A 14116-nucleotide genomic window follows, 5' to 3' on the forward strand; every position below is an offset into this window, starting at 1 on the left:
TTACTATCTCTGAGCCTCAGTTTCCTTTCCTGCACTTCAAGGGCTTAATCTACACTGTTTGGGGAGACCCAGTGAGTTACCAATGAGGTCACACCACCTTCCCCACCAGGACAGAAGTGGGAAGGACTGCTTAGCCCTTCCCTTGAAAGAGAAAAACAACTTCCACAGTACTTCCGACCGCACCTCCTCCGAACAGCGGAGGGTAACTCCTCAAGGGCGGAGCTAGGCTTGACCTCGCCCACGAAGCCCCGCCCACCGGGCAGGCTCCGCCCCAGACACACGAGTCAGTCCAAGTCCCGCCCCCCTGACCGAGGCCCCGCCTCCCGGGCCGCCGCGACCCCTGCGCCCGGCGTCCGGCGGAGGCGCTAGAGCGCTGGGGCAGCGGGCGGGGCGGGGCGCGGCGGGGCGGGGCAGGCGGCCTAGGAGGCGGGGCGGCGAGCCGGGGCGGGCGGAAGGAGCGCCAGGCCGGAAGGAGGCAGCGGGAGGCAGCGGGAGGGCGGGAGGCAGGAGCGGGCCCGGAGCTGCTGGGGCCAGAGCGGCGGCGCCGCCATGTCCGACAGCGAGAAGCTCAACCTGGACTCTATCATCGGACGCCTGCTGGAAGGTTGGCCGGGGCAGGGGAGGTGGGCGCCGGCCGCGCCCTGGTCCCCTGCTCGGCCCGGAAGTGGCGCGCGGGTCGACTTGCCCCTCCCAGGACCAGCTTAGACTGGGCAGGCACGGGCCGCGAGGTCCCGTGGCCGCAGGTGCCCCCCTTCCCAATCGCGGCGCCCCTGGGAGGTCTGGGGTTGCTCCCCTTGCCAGAGCAGGGCGGGGGCGCACGGGTTGGCCAGGGCTCTTGGGGTGAGAGAGAAATCCGAGAAGCCTAGCCCCCCCAAGCAAGGGGTCCTGTGTTCTGAGGTTTTGGCAGGCCTCCGCGCACAGCAATCCCCTCTCGAGTGTCTTGAGGGTAGTTGGGGGTCTCGTCCCTTGAGGCTTGAGGCGGGGGTCCCAGGAGGCTCAGCAGCAACAGCTGCCTCTGGGCGAGGCGGGGCCCAGGAGGCCCAGGCGCCCCCCAGAAGTGCCTATGGGGCCACCCGTGTCACCCACCCTCTTCTTGCCTGAGGGTCCTGATGCCTCATTCCACTCCCAGTGCAGGGCTCGCGGCCTGGAAAGAATGTACAGCTGACAGAGAACGAGATCCGTGGTCTGTGCCTCAAATCCCGGGAGATTTTCCTGAGCCAGCCCATTCTTCTGGAGCTGGAGGCACCCCTCAAGATCTGCGGTGAGACCCCTGCCCAGGCCCCTTTGCTTCCTGAAAGTGGGTACCCCCCCCCCCGCCCCCCAGCCAGAGTCCCTGGATCTCTCCTCCCTTGAGTCCAACCCTGGCCCTGGGTTCAAGTTTAGACTGCATCTAGGGCTGACGTGGTTCTCTGGGTCACAGGCGACATCCATGGCCAGTACTACGACCTTCTGCGGCTGTTCGAGTACGGCGGCTTCCCTCCAGAGAGCAATTACCTGTTTCTGGGGGACTACGTGGACAGGGGCAAGCAGTCTTTGGAGACCATCTGCTTGCTGCTGGCCTATAAGATCAAGTACCCCGAGAACTTCTTCCTGCTCCGTGGGAACCACGAGTGTGCCAGCATCAACCGCATCTACGGCTTCTACGATGAGTGTGAGTGGGCTGAGCCTCCGGGGCTGAGCAGGTCCTGAAGGGCTCTCCCGGCCATTCAGTGCGACCCTCGTGTTGACCTGGTGGCTGGGGTAGCAGTGTTTGACAAACACCTGCTAGACTGAGCTCCGTGAAGGCAGGGCCGGCCCAGTTCACATCTCTCCACTCTGCCCTCCTGGCATGGGTCCTGGCGCTCAGGAGGGACGCAGTGAATGGTTGCTGACTGAAGGGCTGCCAGCATTCTAATGCAGGGCCTTGCCTGCCGACACTCCCCTCCAGTGCATCCGTTACTTAAGCACTTAGGATGCCTGTCTGGACTGGACTCTGTTGGCCAGAAGCTGAGAGAGACCAGACCCGGTCTTGGCCTGGCTCTGCTCACGTGCAGGGGAGTGGGTGCCACCCCTGAGGTTGTTCCAGAACTGGAACTCTGGGGTTCCTGTGGACTCAGCTGCTTTAGAATTCCTCCTGGGAGGCAGTGGGGTGGGGGTTGGCGGGGGGGGGGGCGGTTTCCCTTCTTGCCTTCCATTCTCTTCTCCCAGCTGTGTCCGAACACCACACAATGTGCCCTGGAAAGCCCAGAGACCCACACTGAGGGTGGGGCAGACAGGCCTTCTCGTGAGCCCTCTCCTTCCTCTGGGCAGGCAAGAGACGCTACAACATCAAACTATGGAAAACCTTCACCGATTGCTTCAACTGCCTGCCTATTGCTGCCATTGTGGATGAAAAGATCTTCTGCTGTCACGGGGGTGAGGGCGGCTCTGGGCCGCATGGCGAGGGAATGCTTGGGCAGGATGAGCCTGGCCACCTCCCTGGGGGATTTGGGACAGAAGTGTTGGCTGGAAGGACACATTCTCAGCCACCTGGAACAGCTCTTCCTGGAGTCCTGGTTTGGATATCACTTCTTCCACAAAGTCCCCCCGCACCCCAGCGTTAGGCTGCACTCACTGTCATGTCGTGGCCTCGGCTTCTTGCGTGGAGTTTGCTTGTCTTTCTCCAGGGAGCACTGTGCTCCTTGAAGGGACAGGGACTTGAGAAGGCAGAAGGCGACGAGCTCTACCTGTCTAGGCTCCCAGGAATCCAGGAGAGGGCGGCGGGTTGGGGGAACAGAGGCTGATTGGCAAAGGCTTCCTAGAGAAGGGAGGGCCCTTGTTTTGCGGCTTGAGGAAGTGACCTGCCCCCGGTGCTCCCCAGGCCTGTCCCCGGACCTACAGTCCATGGAGCAGATCCGGCGTATCATGCGGCCTACAGACGTGCCAGACCAGGGCCTGCTGTGTGACCTGCTGTGGTCTGACCCTGACAAGGACGTGCAGGGCTGGGGCGAGAATGACCGTGGCGTCTCCTTTACCTTTGGAGCTGAGGTCGTGGCCAAGTTCCTGCACAAGCACGACCTGGATCTCATCTGCCGGGCACACCAGGTGGGCTGGCAGCTCTGGTCTGGGTGGCAGCGGGGGCCGCGCAGCAGCACCTGCTGAACTAACTGCCCCCACCCTCATCCAGGTGGTAGAAGATGGCTATGAGTTCTTTGCCAAGCGGCAGCTGGTGACACTCTTCTCAGCTCCTAACTACTGTGGCGAGTTTGACAACGCAGGCGCCATGATGAGCGTGGATGAGACGCTCATGTGCTCCTTCCAGGTGGGGGTGGAGATGGGGACGGAAGGGGCGGGGGGCCCATGGCTCAGCCCCACGAGTCTGACCCGCTTCCCTCTTTTAGATCCTCAAGCCCGCCGACAAGAACAAGGGGAAATATGGGCAGTTCAGCGGCCTGAACCCTGGAGGCCGGCCCATCACCCCACCCCGCAACTCCGCCAAAGCCAAGAAATAGCCTCCGTATGCCCGCCCTCTGCCCCAGATGGTGGATTGTACAGAAATCACGTGGCTCTGAGGGTTCGTGCCGGCCCCCTAGGGCCGCCCATCACAGGGAACACAGAGCCTTGGTGTATTTTTCTTTTTTTTTATGAATCAATAGCAGCGTCCAAACCCCCAGGGCTCCTTCCACCTGCACCTGCAGTGGCTGCAGGCAGGTTCCTGGGGCTGAGGCTGCAGCTCAGGGCAGAGCAGGGCCAGATTGTGGGTTCCCAGCCTTGCTTGGCCTCAGGGCTGGCAGCCGGATGCTGGGGCAACCCATCTGGTCTCTCGAATAAAGGTCAAAGCTGGATTCTCACCATGGCGTCTGTCTCCCTTGTCCCAAATGCCACGCCTGGCGACCCTTCTGCCTAGGGCCACTTGGGAGGCTTGCTGGGCACGGGCCCCCAGCCAGGGAAATACCAGCCACATGCTCAGGTCACAGGGGCCCTTGGAATTTCCAAGCCAGGGCCAGAGAGTTGGAAAAGCAAGCAAAACAGCGTGTGCCGGCCACAGGGGATCCCCGAGGTGTACCCAGGATCTGAGGGAGGGACAGGTCCTGATTGGCAGAGAAGGTGGATCAGCAGGGGCCAGCAGCCCCACCGAGATTTTTCTCCTAGGGAGGTGGGCTTAGAGAAGGCAGGCCCCCAACCCTGGCCACATGGTTGGATTAAGAGGTGAGGGACCTCCCAGCAGGTGGCAGCTCAGCACCAAGACTGGGAACAGACATGATCGACTGGGGGCTGAAGGGAGACCACGGGACCCAGGCCAGTCAGATAGCCGAGCAGGGCCTGGGGGAGGCGGCAGGACCAGCCAGCTGAGCCCCAGCACAGCCCACCTCTACCACCCACCCTGGAGGAGAGCTGGCCCCGCCCCTGGTTGGCGCTGGGAGATGGGGAGGCTGGGGCTTCCTCTGGTCCAGTCCTCCAAGGACTCCTCGGCTCAGCCTTCCCCCTCACTGTCTTCAGCCAGCACGGGGCTGGGGCCCTGGGGAGAGTGTGCAGGGGCCAGGATGGAGCCAAAGAACAGCGAGCGGAACTGGCGAGAAAACAGAGGAAGCCGAGTGAGCTCTGGAGGCTGCAGCCTCCGCCTCCCATCCCTGCCTCGGTCTCCAGCCAGCCCCTACCTTCTTGGGTGGGGGAGTCCCAGGCACTGTGCTGGGCTCGGTGTCATCTTCCTCCTCTGAGTGGGAGCCAGGGCTACAGTGGGGCTGGAGGCCAGGTGAAAGGGAGGTGGAGGGCAGTGTCCGTGAGCCCTCACTGCCCACGGTGGTTTCCATGGCGATCATGTATGAGTCAATGTCATCAAGGGCAAAGTCGTCCAGGTGGGGTGTGCTGTAAGCAGAGACGGCTTAGCAACGACAGGGAGAGAAGAGGGGGGACAGAGGCAGGGCCCCACCTTGGAGGGCTCAGCGGGGGGCTGCAAAAGCCCTGTGACCGTTGGTGACCTCTTGGTTTTATTACTTCCTGATTTGGTGGGAGGGGAGAGGACGCCTGGGGTTAAGTGGCTGCTTCCTGGAGGGGGTGGACCTGGAATCCTTTCATCAGAGTTGAGGTAGAGGCCTGAGGGAGGCATCTTGGGGGCCGGTTTAGCTCAGCTTGGGGAGGGGAGCAGCAAGTCCTGTAAGCTGGGTCACCTGGGGCCCAAGCCCGCACCTTCCCCGGGGACAGGAACTGGAGAGCACTGGGGCCCAGGGACATGCTGGGCGGAGGGCCAGGCCAAACTTCCTCTGCTTACACTACACTGGGCCCACCCTCCCCAACCCACCTGCCCTTTCAGCCACCGGCTTCCCCAGTCCCAGGCAGCCCCCGGCTTCCCGGCAGCCCTCAGCTTCCCGGCAGCCCTTTCCCTCCTTGGCCTGGGAGGAGGCTCGGAAGGGAGGCCTCAGCCAGAGAAGGAAGCCAGCCCGACCCTGGGGACACTTCCCTGGGTGGGGGGAGTCTCTGAGTACAGCTGCCCGGTAAGGTTGAGCCTGCAGGGCTGGAAGCTGTGAGCACTGCAGGGGCTGGGGCCCAACAGGAAGTGGGGGCAGGGGGAGGCGCAGACGCTGGAAGCAGCAGGCTCCCCAGGGTGCAGAGGTGGGGAGGGGAGGAGTGGGTGGGCAGCGCTCTCACCTGTGAGCCTGAAGCTGAGGCGCTGGCTGCTGGAGCTCCGGAGCACGCAGGTCCTGGGGGTGCGGGTCTGGCTCTGAGAGTGTGGCCAGGACAAAGTGGCCGTCTAGCAGAGAGTCCTTGATGGCAAAGATGGCTGGCCTGGGCAGGTGACGGGTCCAGGCAAGGTCAAGGCCCTTTGGCTCTTGGCATCCCAGAGCCCTCCCCTCCCTGTCCTGAGGCTGGGAGTTACCTGCCCGGGCCATCGAAGTAAATGCTGAGAGAGAAGTTTGCTGACTCAGCGAAGCTCAGGAGCCCCTGGGAAGGGAGAGGCGGAGCAGTGAGGCCCGGGCGGGGCCGGGAGGAGCGAGCAGTGGACCATGCGGCGAGCAAGTGGGGGGCAGCCTCACCCGGAATTCCTTAAGGCAGAAAGTGATGGCCACCCCTTCTTGGGCCTGCAGCTGCTGGAAATCCTCCCCGCCGATGCTCATCTCGGTCACCATGGCTTTGACGGTGCTGTCTGTGGGGACAGCAACAGGAGGAAACCTGGGCCCTGCCCCATCCCAGCCCATCTCTGCTCCCTGCCCAGGCCACGTCTGGCTCCCTCACCTGCCTCCTCCTGGTAGCTACGCAGGATGACCCTGTGGCCACGGCCAATCCCCAGTGTCACTTCGGCCAGCGCAGGGGGGAAGGGCAGAACAGCCTCCCCCAGGACCCTGTGAAGAGGGCACAGCATCACCCCAAGACTCAGCCCCACCCAGTGGCTTCGCTCTCAGGACCTGAGGCGGGACGGTGACACACACCCATGTCCAAAGGGAACCAGGCCAGGCCTAGCATGCCCCCAGGGAGGACAGGAGCGGGACATGGTCCCTGCCCCGTCCAAGGCTCCCAGGCTGTCGTGGGAGGAGAAGTCCACTTGCAAGAGACGGGGCAGACAAGAGCAGAGCCCACAGAAGACACCAGGAAGCACGGGCTGTTTGCGCTGAACCAAACCGGGCAGGCGGCACCTGGCCACCCAGGGGTGGGAGACCATCCCCACACTGTCTGCATAAATGCGGCCTTCAGAGAGAGCCCTCAGATCCTTGTCTAGAAAAGACACATGCCGACAAACAGTTACAGGTGAAATAACGTCTGGAATTTGCCTCAAAACACTTGGGACAGGAACTGGCGTCTGCTTTTATATGAATTTAAAATTGTCCATAAGAAAAAGAGAAACGGGCTTTCCTGGTGGCGCAGTGGTTAAGAATCCGCCTGCCAACACAGGGGACACGGGTTCAAGCCCTGGTCTGGGAAGATCCTACGTGCCCCGGAGCAACTAAGTCCGTGCGCCACAACTACTGAGCCTGCGCTCTAGAGCCCGCGAGCCACAACTACTGAAGCCCGTGTGCCTACAGCCCGTGTGCTCCACAACAAGAGAAGCCACCGCAATGAGAAGCCCGCACACTGCAACGAAGAGTAGCCTCCGCTCACTGCAACTAGAGAAAGCCCGTGTGCAGCAGCGAAGACCCAACGCAGCCAAAAATAAATAAATTAATTAATTAAATTTAAAAAAAGAGAAACAATTGCTTTTTTTAAAGGTTTTTTTGTATTATGTGTAACAGAGACAAAATTATTTAAGTCAATAAATTTTTAAGGAATTTCACATGTTCTGATTCTTTCCACTGCCAATCACCTTAGCTCCTCCAAACTCATAATCTTCAAGATAAAATAGCCTTTTCAGAAATAAGCTGTCATGTGAGTCAGCCGCTAATTCTCTTAGTTGGGCTTCTTTGATCTCCATGGAATATGGACACACTTCAGAATTCCCCACCTGTAATTTCTAGGATCCAATTTCCTCAAGCGATTTACTTTAGGACCATGTTTAGGGTCAGGAGGTGGATCTGCCTGGTTCTGAATTTGACACCCTCTACAAATGTATTGGGTTCAAATCACATTCACTCCTAAGCCATCACACCCTAGAACAGTACAGATTGTTGGGATAGGCCAATACCTAAGATAAAAAAAGTCTGACTGTTTTTCCAACGATGTAGGTTTACAGAAAAAGCCCCATCAGGATAGATCTCAACACAACTGCTCTTTTTAAAAAAGAAAGAGAAAGAAAAATCCTCAAAATACAGACCACAGATTGATTCCCTCTTTCTCTACCCAAAGGGATCCTGGGCAGTGCTGTTTCAACAGAACTCAGAAAAACAGAAAGTCAGGACCCAAAGGGACCTTGAGGTTACCATGTCCTTCGGCTACCGAAAGAAAAGAAACACAAGACCTTGGGTTACTTGGATGCAAGTGGCACCCAGCGTGTGCGCGAGTGGGAGGGGAGCCACTCCTCTCTGCTCTTGTGTTCACCAGGGACCTTTGCATCTGCTGGAGTCTCCTGGGCCCTGCACAACCCCTCTGATTCCCCAGAACAGCTCCATCTCTACAGCTGCTTTTTCAGGCAGCCCTCCTGGACCGTGACTTCCCCACCTAGCCTCCTTCCTTGGCCTCCTGCTGGGACCCCTCAAGGCTAGAGCCCAGCCAGGTAGGAAGAGAGGCTGCCCTTGAATGGGGATCATCCCAGAAGGATGACGAGGCCAGAGAAGGGTCATGAGTCCCTGAGCCACAAAAATTAAGGGACCTTCAAAGGTGTTTACGCCAGAGAAGACTTGACGGCAGGCCAGAGACCCGTTCTCTGACAGAGGAGTCAGAATGGGTCTGAGTGGTCAGAAAACCAAGTCAGACCTTTGAGGTGGAGAATGCAGACTCCAGAAGACAGTGAGGAACATGGAACAAGGGAGCACCCAGCCCCTCCTCACTCCAGCCTCTGCCCTTAAAGAGCCAGGCAAGGACCTGAAAGCAAACCGGGTTGGATAAACTCCTTGAGGTCTACAGAAACCCTGTAGGGAAAATGGAGGAGGTGCCTTCTTAAACTGACCCTTGAGGCCCAAAGAAGGAAGAGAGAAACCTATGCCTCAGCTTGCAACCAGGGGGCGTGCTCACCTTGCTGGGGCACGGAGCACATGGGGGCACACGGCTGGGTCGAAGACAGCCTGCAGGGACTCGCAGTCCTGGAAGGACAGGTTGTGAGTCTTCCTCACCCCTGGATGGGCAGACAGGGTCTCAGTGGGCCTCGCCAACCTCCACCCCACGCCGCAAGGACGGCCTGGCCAGCCAGCTGCTCACTCACCGTATTTGCAGTACAGCTGAACTACCAGGCGGCTGCTCCTGCCATTCAGGGAGATGCAGCATTTCTCCACGGTCTTCTCCAGCATCGCCAGCGAGCGGAAGACTGACAGGAACGACTAGGCGATGGAAACACATCAGCCGCGTGCTGCGCCTCCACCAGCCAGCTCTCACGTCCCCTTAGGCTCTGGCCCATCACGGGCTCAGCACGGTCACACCAGGAAAGGACCTCCCCCCTCACACAGACATTTACACCCTTCCAGGCCTTCGTTCATGCTGTTCCCCTTGTCTGGAATGCCTTGAAAGACCGGCTTACCTTTCAAGCACCAACTTGAATGTCACCACTCTCTGCAGGTCTCTGGCAGAATCAACTAACCTCTCCATATCTCCCATTACCCCCTGTGGATGCCCGTACTATGCCCCTGCGCTGCATTTTGCACTGGATTGCTCCTGCATCCATTTCTCTCTCCAGCTGGCACCTACTGTGTGCCTCAGAGCAAACGCACCGTGGTAGAGGTTCCTGGGGGAGTGCACTGCCACTGCTGAGGGAGGGGCCTCACCTTCATCAGGATCTTACAGCGCAGCGGGTCCTGACCAGGGGTGGCTGCCTGGTACTGCTGGAAGAAGAGCGGGGCAAAGAGGAAGCAGGCATAGGCCGAGCGGGAGGAGTTCACGGTCCGGAGGGAGAGCTGGGCCAGGAAAAGCAGGGAGAGGGATGCAGTCACCAGCAATGTCAGGCCCAGCCCTCTGGCCGGCTTTTGCTCACACACTTGCCCTAATGTTCTCCACTTCCACCATCATCTGCTGAATCCCTCCCTCTCCTTCCAATCAGCGGGTATCTTCTCCATGAAGCCTTCCGAGAGTGCCCCTCAGCAACGCCCCCGCAGCAAGGGCCCTACACAGCTTTCAGCGCCGACCCCACCCGCCCCCGGGCACTTCAGGGAGGGCAAATGCTCTCAATTCACACACTGGTCTGGGAAGATGACAGGGCTCAAGGTGACATCCCAGCAACAGGGGAGGAAACTGTAACTCAGCTGACAAATCTGCCCACCGGCATCCTATCTGATGGGGGCGAGACTCGAGCCCAGGTTAGGGCTCCCTGTGGGAATCTCGCCCCCCCCCCAATACCGTGGCTCCTCACCCCGTCTTCCAGGGGCTCCAAGTAGAGTTCGTCCCCGATACGGGACAGGGAGTGGACGGCCTTGCCGAGAACTGCAAGGAGAAGAGGAGAAAAACACTGGTTTGCTGGCGCCTTGGGCCGTCCCATGTGCCCCCAGCTGGCCCCAGCTCACCCTTCACGTTGCTGCCCGTAACCAGACACTTCATGCTGCTCCCCGCGGCTGGGCTGTGACAGGCGGCGGGCCCCGGACTGCACGCCAGCTCGCTGCTCCCCTCCGGGTCTCCCCGGCCGCCGCGGATGCCCCGGTTCTCTTCCCGCGCACCGCCCCCGGCAGCCCAGCCCCCGCCTCCTCATTGGGCCACAAGCCTGCACCTCCATCACGTGAGAAAACGCTCGCCGGCTGCGCCGTCACGTGACAGAGTCCTGCCGGGGCGGTCACGTGATCCGGGAGCGCCGCGCGCCTTCCGGGCTTGTCTCTTCGCGCGGTCCCGGGCCTTCTTCGGCCCTTCAGCGCCCCGGGTGAGCCGGGCCTGTCAGCGGGGCCCAGCCCCGAACGCAAGGCGCTCAAAGGGTGTGGGGGAGCGAATCCGGAGATGTGCAAGCGAGCCCGCCTGGGTCACTAATTTAGAACGGATTTTCTGGACGTCTGTCGGGGGTACGGGGTCGAAGGCAGACCGTCGCACCCAATCCGAGCCGGGGACACGCACAGAAGCAGCAACCACTGGCACTAAAAAGAAATTAAAGCACGTTGCGGCAGGATCCCGGGGTGGGAAGGCTTCGAGGATCCTGCGTTGATCCCGAAGAAAAGATTCTCCGGACAGAATGGGGTAGAAGGGTGTGGCTGGCAGGGGAAGGCGAGAGTAAGGGCTCCGCGGTGCATGGGGCTTTGCCCCCGTTGGGAGGGAAGTGGGTCTGTGAGAGGAGGGATGAGCGCTGCCAAATGATGAGGGTCACTAACGGGAAGGGCTGAAACGTTTTCTGAGGGTAGACGCATGCGTATGTGGCCCTTTGAAAAACGACCAAGGGACTGTGCCAAAGGAGGGGTTTCATCGGCGGGCAGGTCTTCCCCTAGTCCTGGGCCTCGGTCCTCCGCTGCGTGAACTGGAAGGGAAGTCCTGGAGCGGCTCCCTGACCTCTAGTTCCCTGCAGCACCCAGTGTGCTTTGAAGGGCCTTGGGCACCACTGTGTTCCTTTAGGGCCCATCTGGACTTGCCTCTCTGGTACTGTCCCCAGTGAGGAGGCCATGTTTGTCTGTGGGCCCCTTGCCCTCCTGCTCCTGGCCTGCAGTTCTGGACCGCACTTTGTTTCTTCCTCTCCTTGCCCTCAGCTCCGCTCCCTCACCAAGTTTCCCTGGAGCACTGGGGGAGGTTATTCTTGCGTTTTAGGGGGGTCCGTGTAAATGGTACTACCTTTACCCAGGCATTTAGGTCAGTAAACCTAGAGTCATCCTTGACCCCACGCTCTCCCGCACCCTACATACTACAAGCGTCCAGCAAGCCCTGACTGCTCTGCCTCTCAAACAGATGGCAACTTCGTCCTTCTCTCCCATGTCCACGGCCATCGTCCTGGCTCAGGCCACCATCATCTCTCACCCGAATGACTGTGGGAGCTCCCTGGGTGGTTCCCTGTCTCCTCCAGTCCACTCTCCAAGCAGCATCAATGTGACCTTCCTAAAATGTCACTTGGGTCACGCCTCTCCCTGGTGTAGACCCTGCAGTGGTTCCCAACTACTGTACTTGCCATCAAATCTAAACCCCTTGGGGATTCCCTGGCAGTCGGTGGTTAGGGCATCGTGCTTTCACTGCTGAGGGCATGGGTTCAATCCCTGGCGGGGGAACTAAGATCCATCAAGCCGTGAGTCCTGGCCGCCCCCCCCCCCCCAAAATTCTAAACCCCTTACCCCAAACCTGCAGGAAGGAGCTGGCCCCACCCATCTCTCCACCTGTCTGTGGCCTTCCTGTGCAGCAGAACTGGCCCCATCAGTTCCCTGAACGAACCACATCCTTTTCCATCTTGGGATCTCTGTAAAGCTGTTCCCACCGCTTGGAATGCTCCTTCCCCTTCTCACATGCTGGTGCCTTCTCTTCCTAGGGCTCAGCTTCAGTTGCCCATCCTCAGATAGGCCTTCTCTGCTTCCCCCTCCACCCGCCACCCCCCACCCCGCATTGTCTAGCTAAGCCCTTGCTCTGGGTTATCCACAGCACTTATCCCAACTCAACATTATTTCATAGTGTCTACTTCTTTAATGCCCCTAGTTATGTCAGCCCCATGAGGGCAGGGACCTAGTCTGTTCTGTTTGTTACTGTATCCCTCTACCTCCCACAGGGCCTGGCCCTCAGCAGGTGATCAGTAAGTATGTGTTCAGTGAATAGGTGTGTGACCCAAGTGTACCTGAGTTGCCTCTAGTTCCCTCGTAGCACGTAGCATGGTGCTGTGATGAAAGGAACAAAACTTCCAACCTCTGCCCACAGTCCAACGCTTTCGTGGACAGTAGCTGTCCCCCCACATTCTGTGCAAACCCCTGCCCCCCAAGGAACCTAGCATTCGTTATTCTCTTCCTTACGTTCCTCCTTCTCTCTGGATCTCGCCCTCTCTCTTTTTATTCCAGTGAAAATCAGCAGAGCCTTCATGGCTTCTCCACCTCTTCCCCACAGCCATTGCCGGAGCAGCGCAGCTGGAACAGAAGATAGATGCCAAAGCTCCCTGGAAGGCAGGGAGGGGAAGGTGTGACTAATCACACACCCGTGTCTCTGCCCCTGACACCTATGGGACCAGTAGGGTCCTGTGGCGTCGAGGTCTTTGGAGCAAGGCCCCGGGGGAAGGGAGAGGGAGACATAAACGCTTTAGGACTTGCTTTTTTAAAAATATTTATTTGGTTGCACCAGGTCTTAGTTGCGGCAGGCGGGCTCCTTAGTTGAGGCATGTGAACTCTTAGTTGCGGCGTGCACGTGGGATCTAGTTCCCTGACCAGGGATCGAACCCGGGCCCCCTGCATTGGGAGCGCGGAGTCTAATCCACGGCACCACCAGGGAATTCCCAACGCTTTAGGACTTTTGATGAGTCCTTCTTCCGCTGCACACACACACCTGCCAAAAGTTGGGAATCACCTGACCCTTCTGAAGGGTTCAGACACGAGAAAAGAGCCTAGAGCCAGGACTCAGGCGTCCTGGGTCTCTGGTCTGTGCTTCAACGCTGACTTGCTGTGTGACTTTGGGCGAGTCCTTCCTGTCTCTGCGGCTGTACAGTGTGGTTGTTGGCACGAGATACTCATTGAGGTCCCTTCCCACCGTGACGTGCTGTGGTCCCGAGGGGGCCCTTCGGCTTCTCTGAACCCCTCACCTAGCCACAGCTCTGGAGAGGAGCTGGAATTGGCAGGCCTGCTTCCCCCAGGCTGTGGGGCTGGAAGGGAGCTTTCCAATCGGAGGCCAAGCAGCCTCTCCAGGCTTGCAGTTGGCATAGCCAAAAAGGCCTTTCAGGTCCAGAAGGGAGAACACACAACGGGGGACGAGGACCTTGCAACTCTAGCCCTGCTACAGACAGCCTCAAGCTAGTCAAGGCCCTTCTTTGAGCCTGTTTCCTCCTTGATAAAATGAGGGGATTGGATGAGATGCTCTCTCAAGATCCTTTCAAACCCCACATTCTTACAGTTTTTGCCATACCCCACGGTAGAGGTGGTCTCCGGCAAGTACACAAGTATGTGATTGTGTGGGAGTGTGTGTGTGTGTGTGATGAAAATCCCTGCCCTCGTGGGCTTCCACTCGACTGGAGAGAGACAAACCAGAGGGCCTGACTGTGCCAAAGCCTCTGGCAGAGCCTGCTGGGCTGCGCACACGGGAGACGGGATTTGCCTGGTGACTCTCAGGTTGCCGAGCGGGCAAGGGAGCTCTGAGCTGCTGGGGCACTGAGCTGCTGGGGGCACTGAGCTGGCGGGGGCACTGAGCTGCTGGGGGCACTGAGCTGGCGGGGCTCTACTTGCCCACCTATCATGCCTTTGTGGCACACCAGGTGCCTCGAGCCCCCAGAGGCAAGCCCTGCCCAGGCCTTTCTTGTTCACTGGCATTTCTCCCAGCAACCAGAACAAGCCTGGCACATAGCAGTGGTTTAATAAACATAGGTCAGATGCCCCAAGAGTATAGGGTTCAGAGAGGTTACAAGACTTGAAGCCAGGGACTTCCCTGGTGGTGAAGTGGTTAAGAATCCACCTGCCAGTGCAGGGGACACGGGTTCGAGCCCTGGTCTGGGAAGATCCCACATGAC

At 59.4% G+C, this 14116-nt stretch overlaps 2 protein-coding genes across 3 annotated transcripts; one reads left to right on the plus strand and one right to left on the minus strand.

Moving 5' to 3' along the window:
- The first annotated feature begins 454 nt into the window (after positions 1–454).
- PPP1CA (protein phosphatase 1 catalytic subunit alpha) lies at positions 455–3809 on the plus strand. Its single transcript, XM_060103046.1, has 7 exons — positions 455–604; positions 1130–1261; positions 1421–1651; positions 2290–2394; positions 2840–3063; positions 3146–3280; positions 3360–3809. Exons 1-7 carry the CDS (start codon positions 550–552, stop codon positions 3468–3470), a joined length of 993 nt encoding a protein of 330 aa, XP_059959029.1. The 5' UTR covers positions 455–549; the 3' UTR covers positions 3471–3809.
- RAD9A (RAD9 checkpoint clamp component A) lies at positions 3586–10171 on the minus strand. 2 transcript variants are annotated; one of them, XM_060103045.1, is made up of 11 exons: positions 10032–10171; positions 9881–9951; positions 9300–9428; positions 8744–8858; positions 8557–8656; positions 6190–6296; positions 5991–6100; positions 5834–5898; positions 5605–5742; positions 4617–4824; positions 3586–4528 (listed from the first exon to the last, which is right to left on the minus strand). In XM_060103045.1, exons 1-11 carry the CDS (start codon positions 10063–10065, stop codon positions 4433–4435), a joined length of 1173 nt encoding a protein of 390 aa, XP_059959028.1. In that variant the 5' UTR covers positions 10066–10171; the 3' UTR covers positions 3586–4432. The 2 variants fall into 2 exon arrangements, with proteins under 2 accessions (XP_059959028.1, XP_059959027.1); XM_060103044.1 differs by having other exon boundaries at positions 9881–10171.
- Positions 10172–14116: the final 3945 nt, after the last annotated feature.

The sequence above is a fragment of the Mesoplodon densirostris genome, chromosome 7 (genome assembly GCF_025265405.1).
Source record: "Mesoplodon densirostris isolate mMesDen1 chromosome 7, mMesDen1 primary haplotype, whole genome shotgun sequence".
Taxonomy (NCBI): domain Eukaryota; kingdom Metazoa; phylum Chordata; class Mammalia; order Artiodactyla; family Ziphiidae; genus Mesoplodon; species Mesoplodon densirostris.

Excerpts from the sequence above, each read along its gene's own strand:
- RAD9A (XM_060103044.1), bottom strand. The coding sequence starts at position 10,006 with ATGGGACGGCCCAAGGCGCCAGCAAACCAGTGTTTTTCTCCTCTTCTC. Across the intron at positions 6,297-8,556 it reads GTGCTCCGTGCCCCAGCAAG|GGTCCTGGGGGAGGCTGTTC; the intron begins GTGAGCACGCCC and ends CCCTCTTCACAG. Across the intron at positions 4,825-5,604 it reads CCTCAGCTTCAGGCTCACAG|CACACCCCACCTGGACGACT; the intron begins GTGAGAGCGCTG and ends CTCTGCTTACAG.
- PPP1CA (XM_060103046.1), top strand. The coding sequence starts at position 550 with ATGTCCGACAGCGAGAAGCTCAACCTGGACTCTATCATCGGACGCCTG. Across the intron at positions 605-1,129 it reads CATCGGACGCCTGCTGGAAG|TGCAGGGCTCGCGGCCTGGA; the intron begins GTTGGCCGGGGC and ends TTCCACTCCCAG. Across the intron at positions 1,652-2,289 it reads CTACGGCTTCTACGATGAGT|GCAAGAGACGCTACAACATC; the intron begins GTGAGTGGGCTG and ends TCCTCTGGGCAG.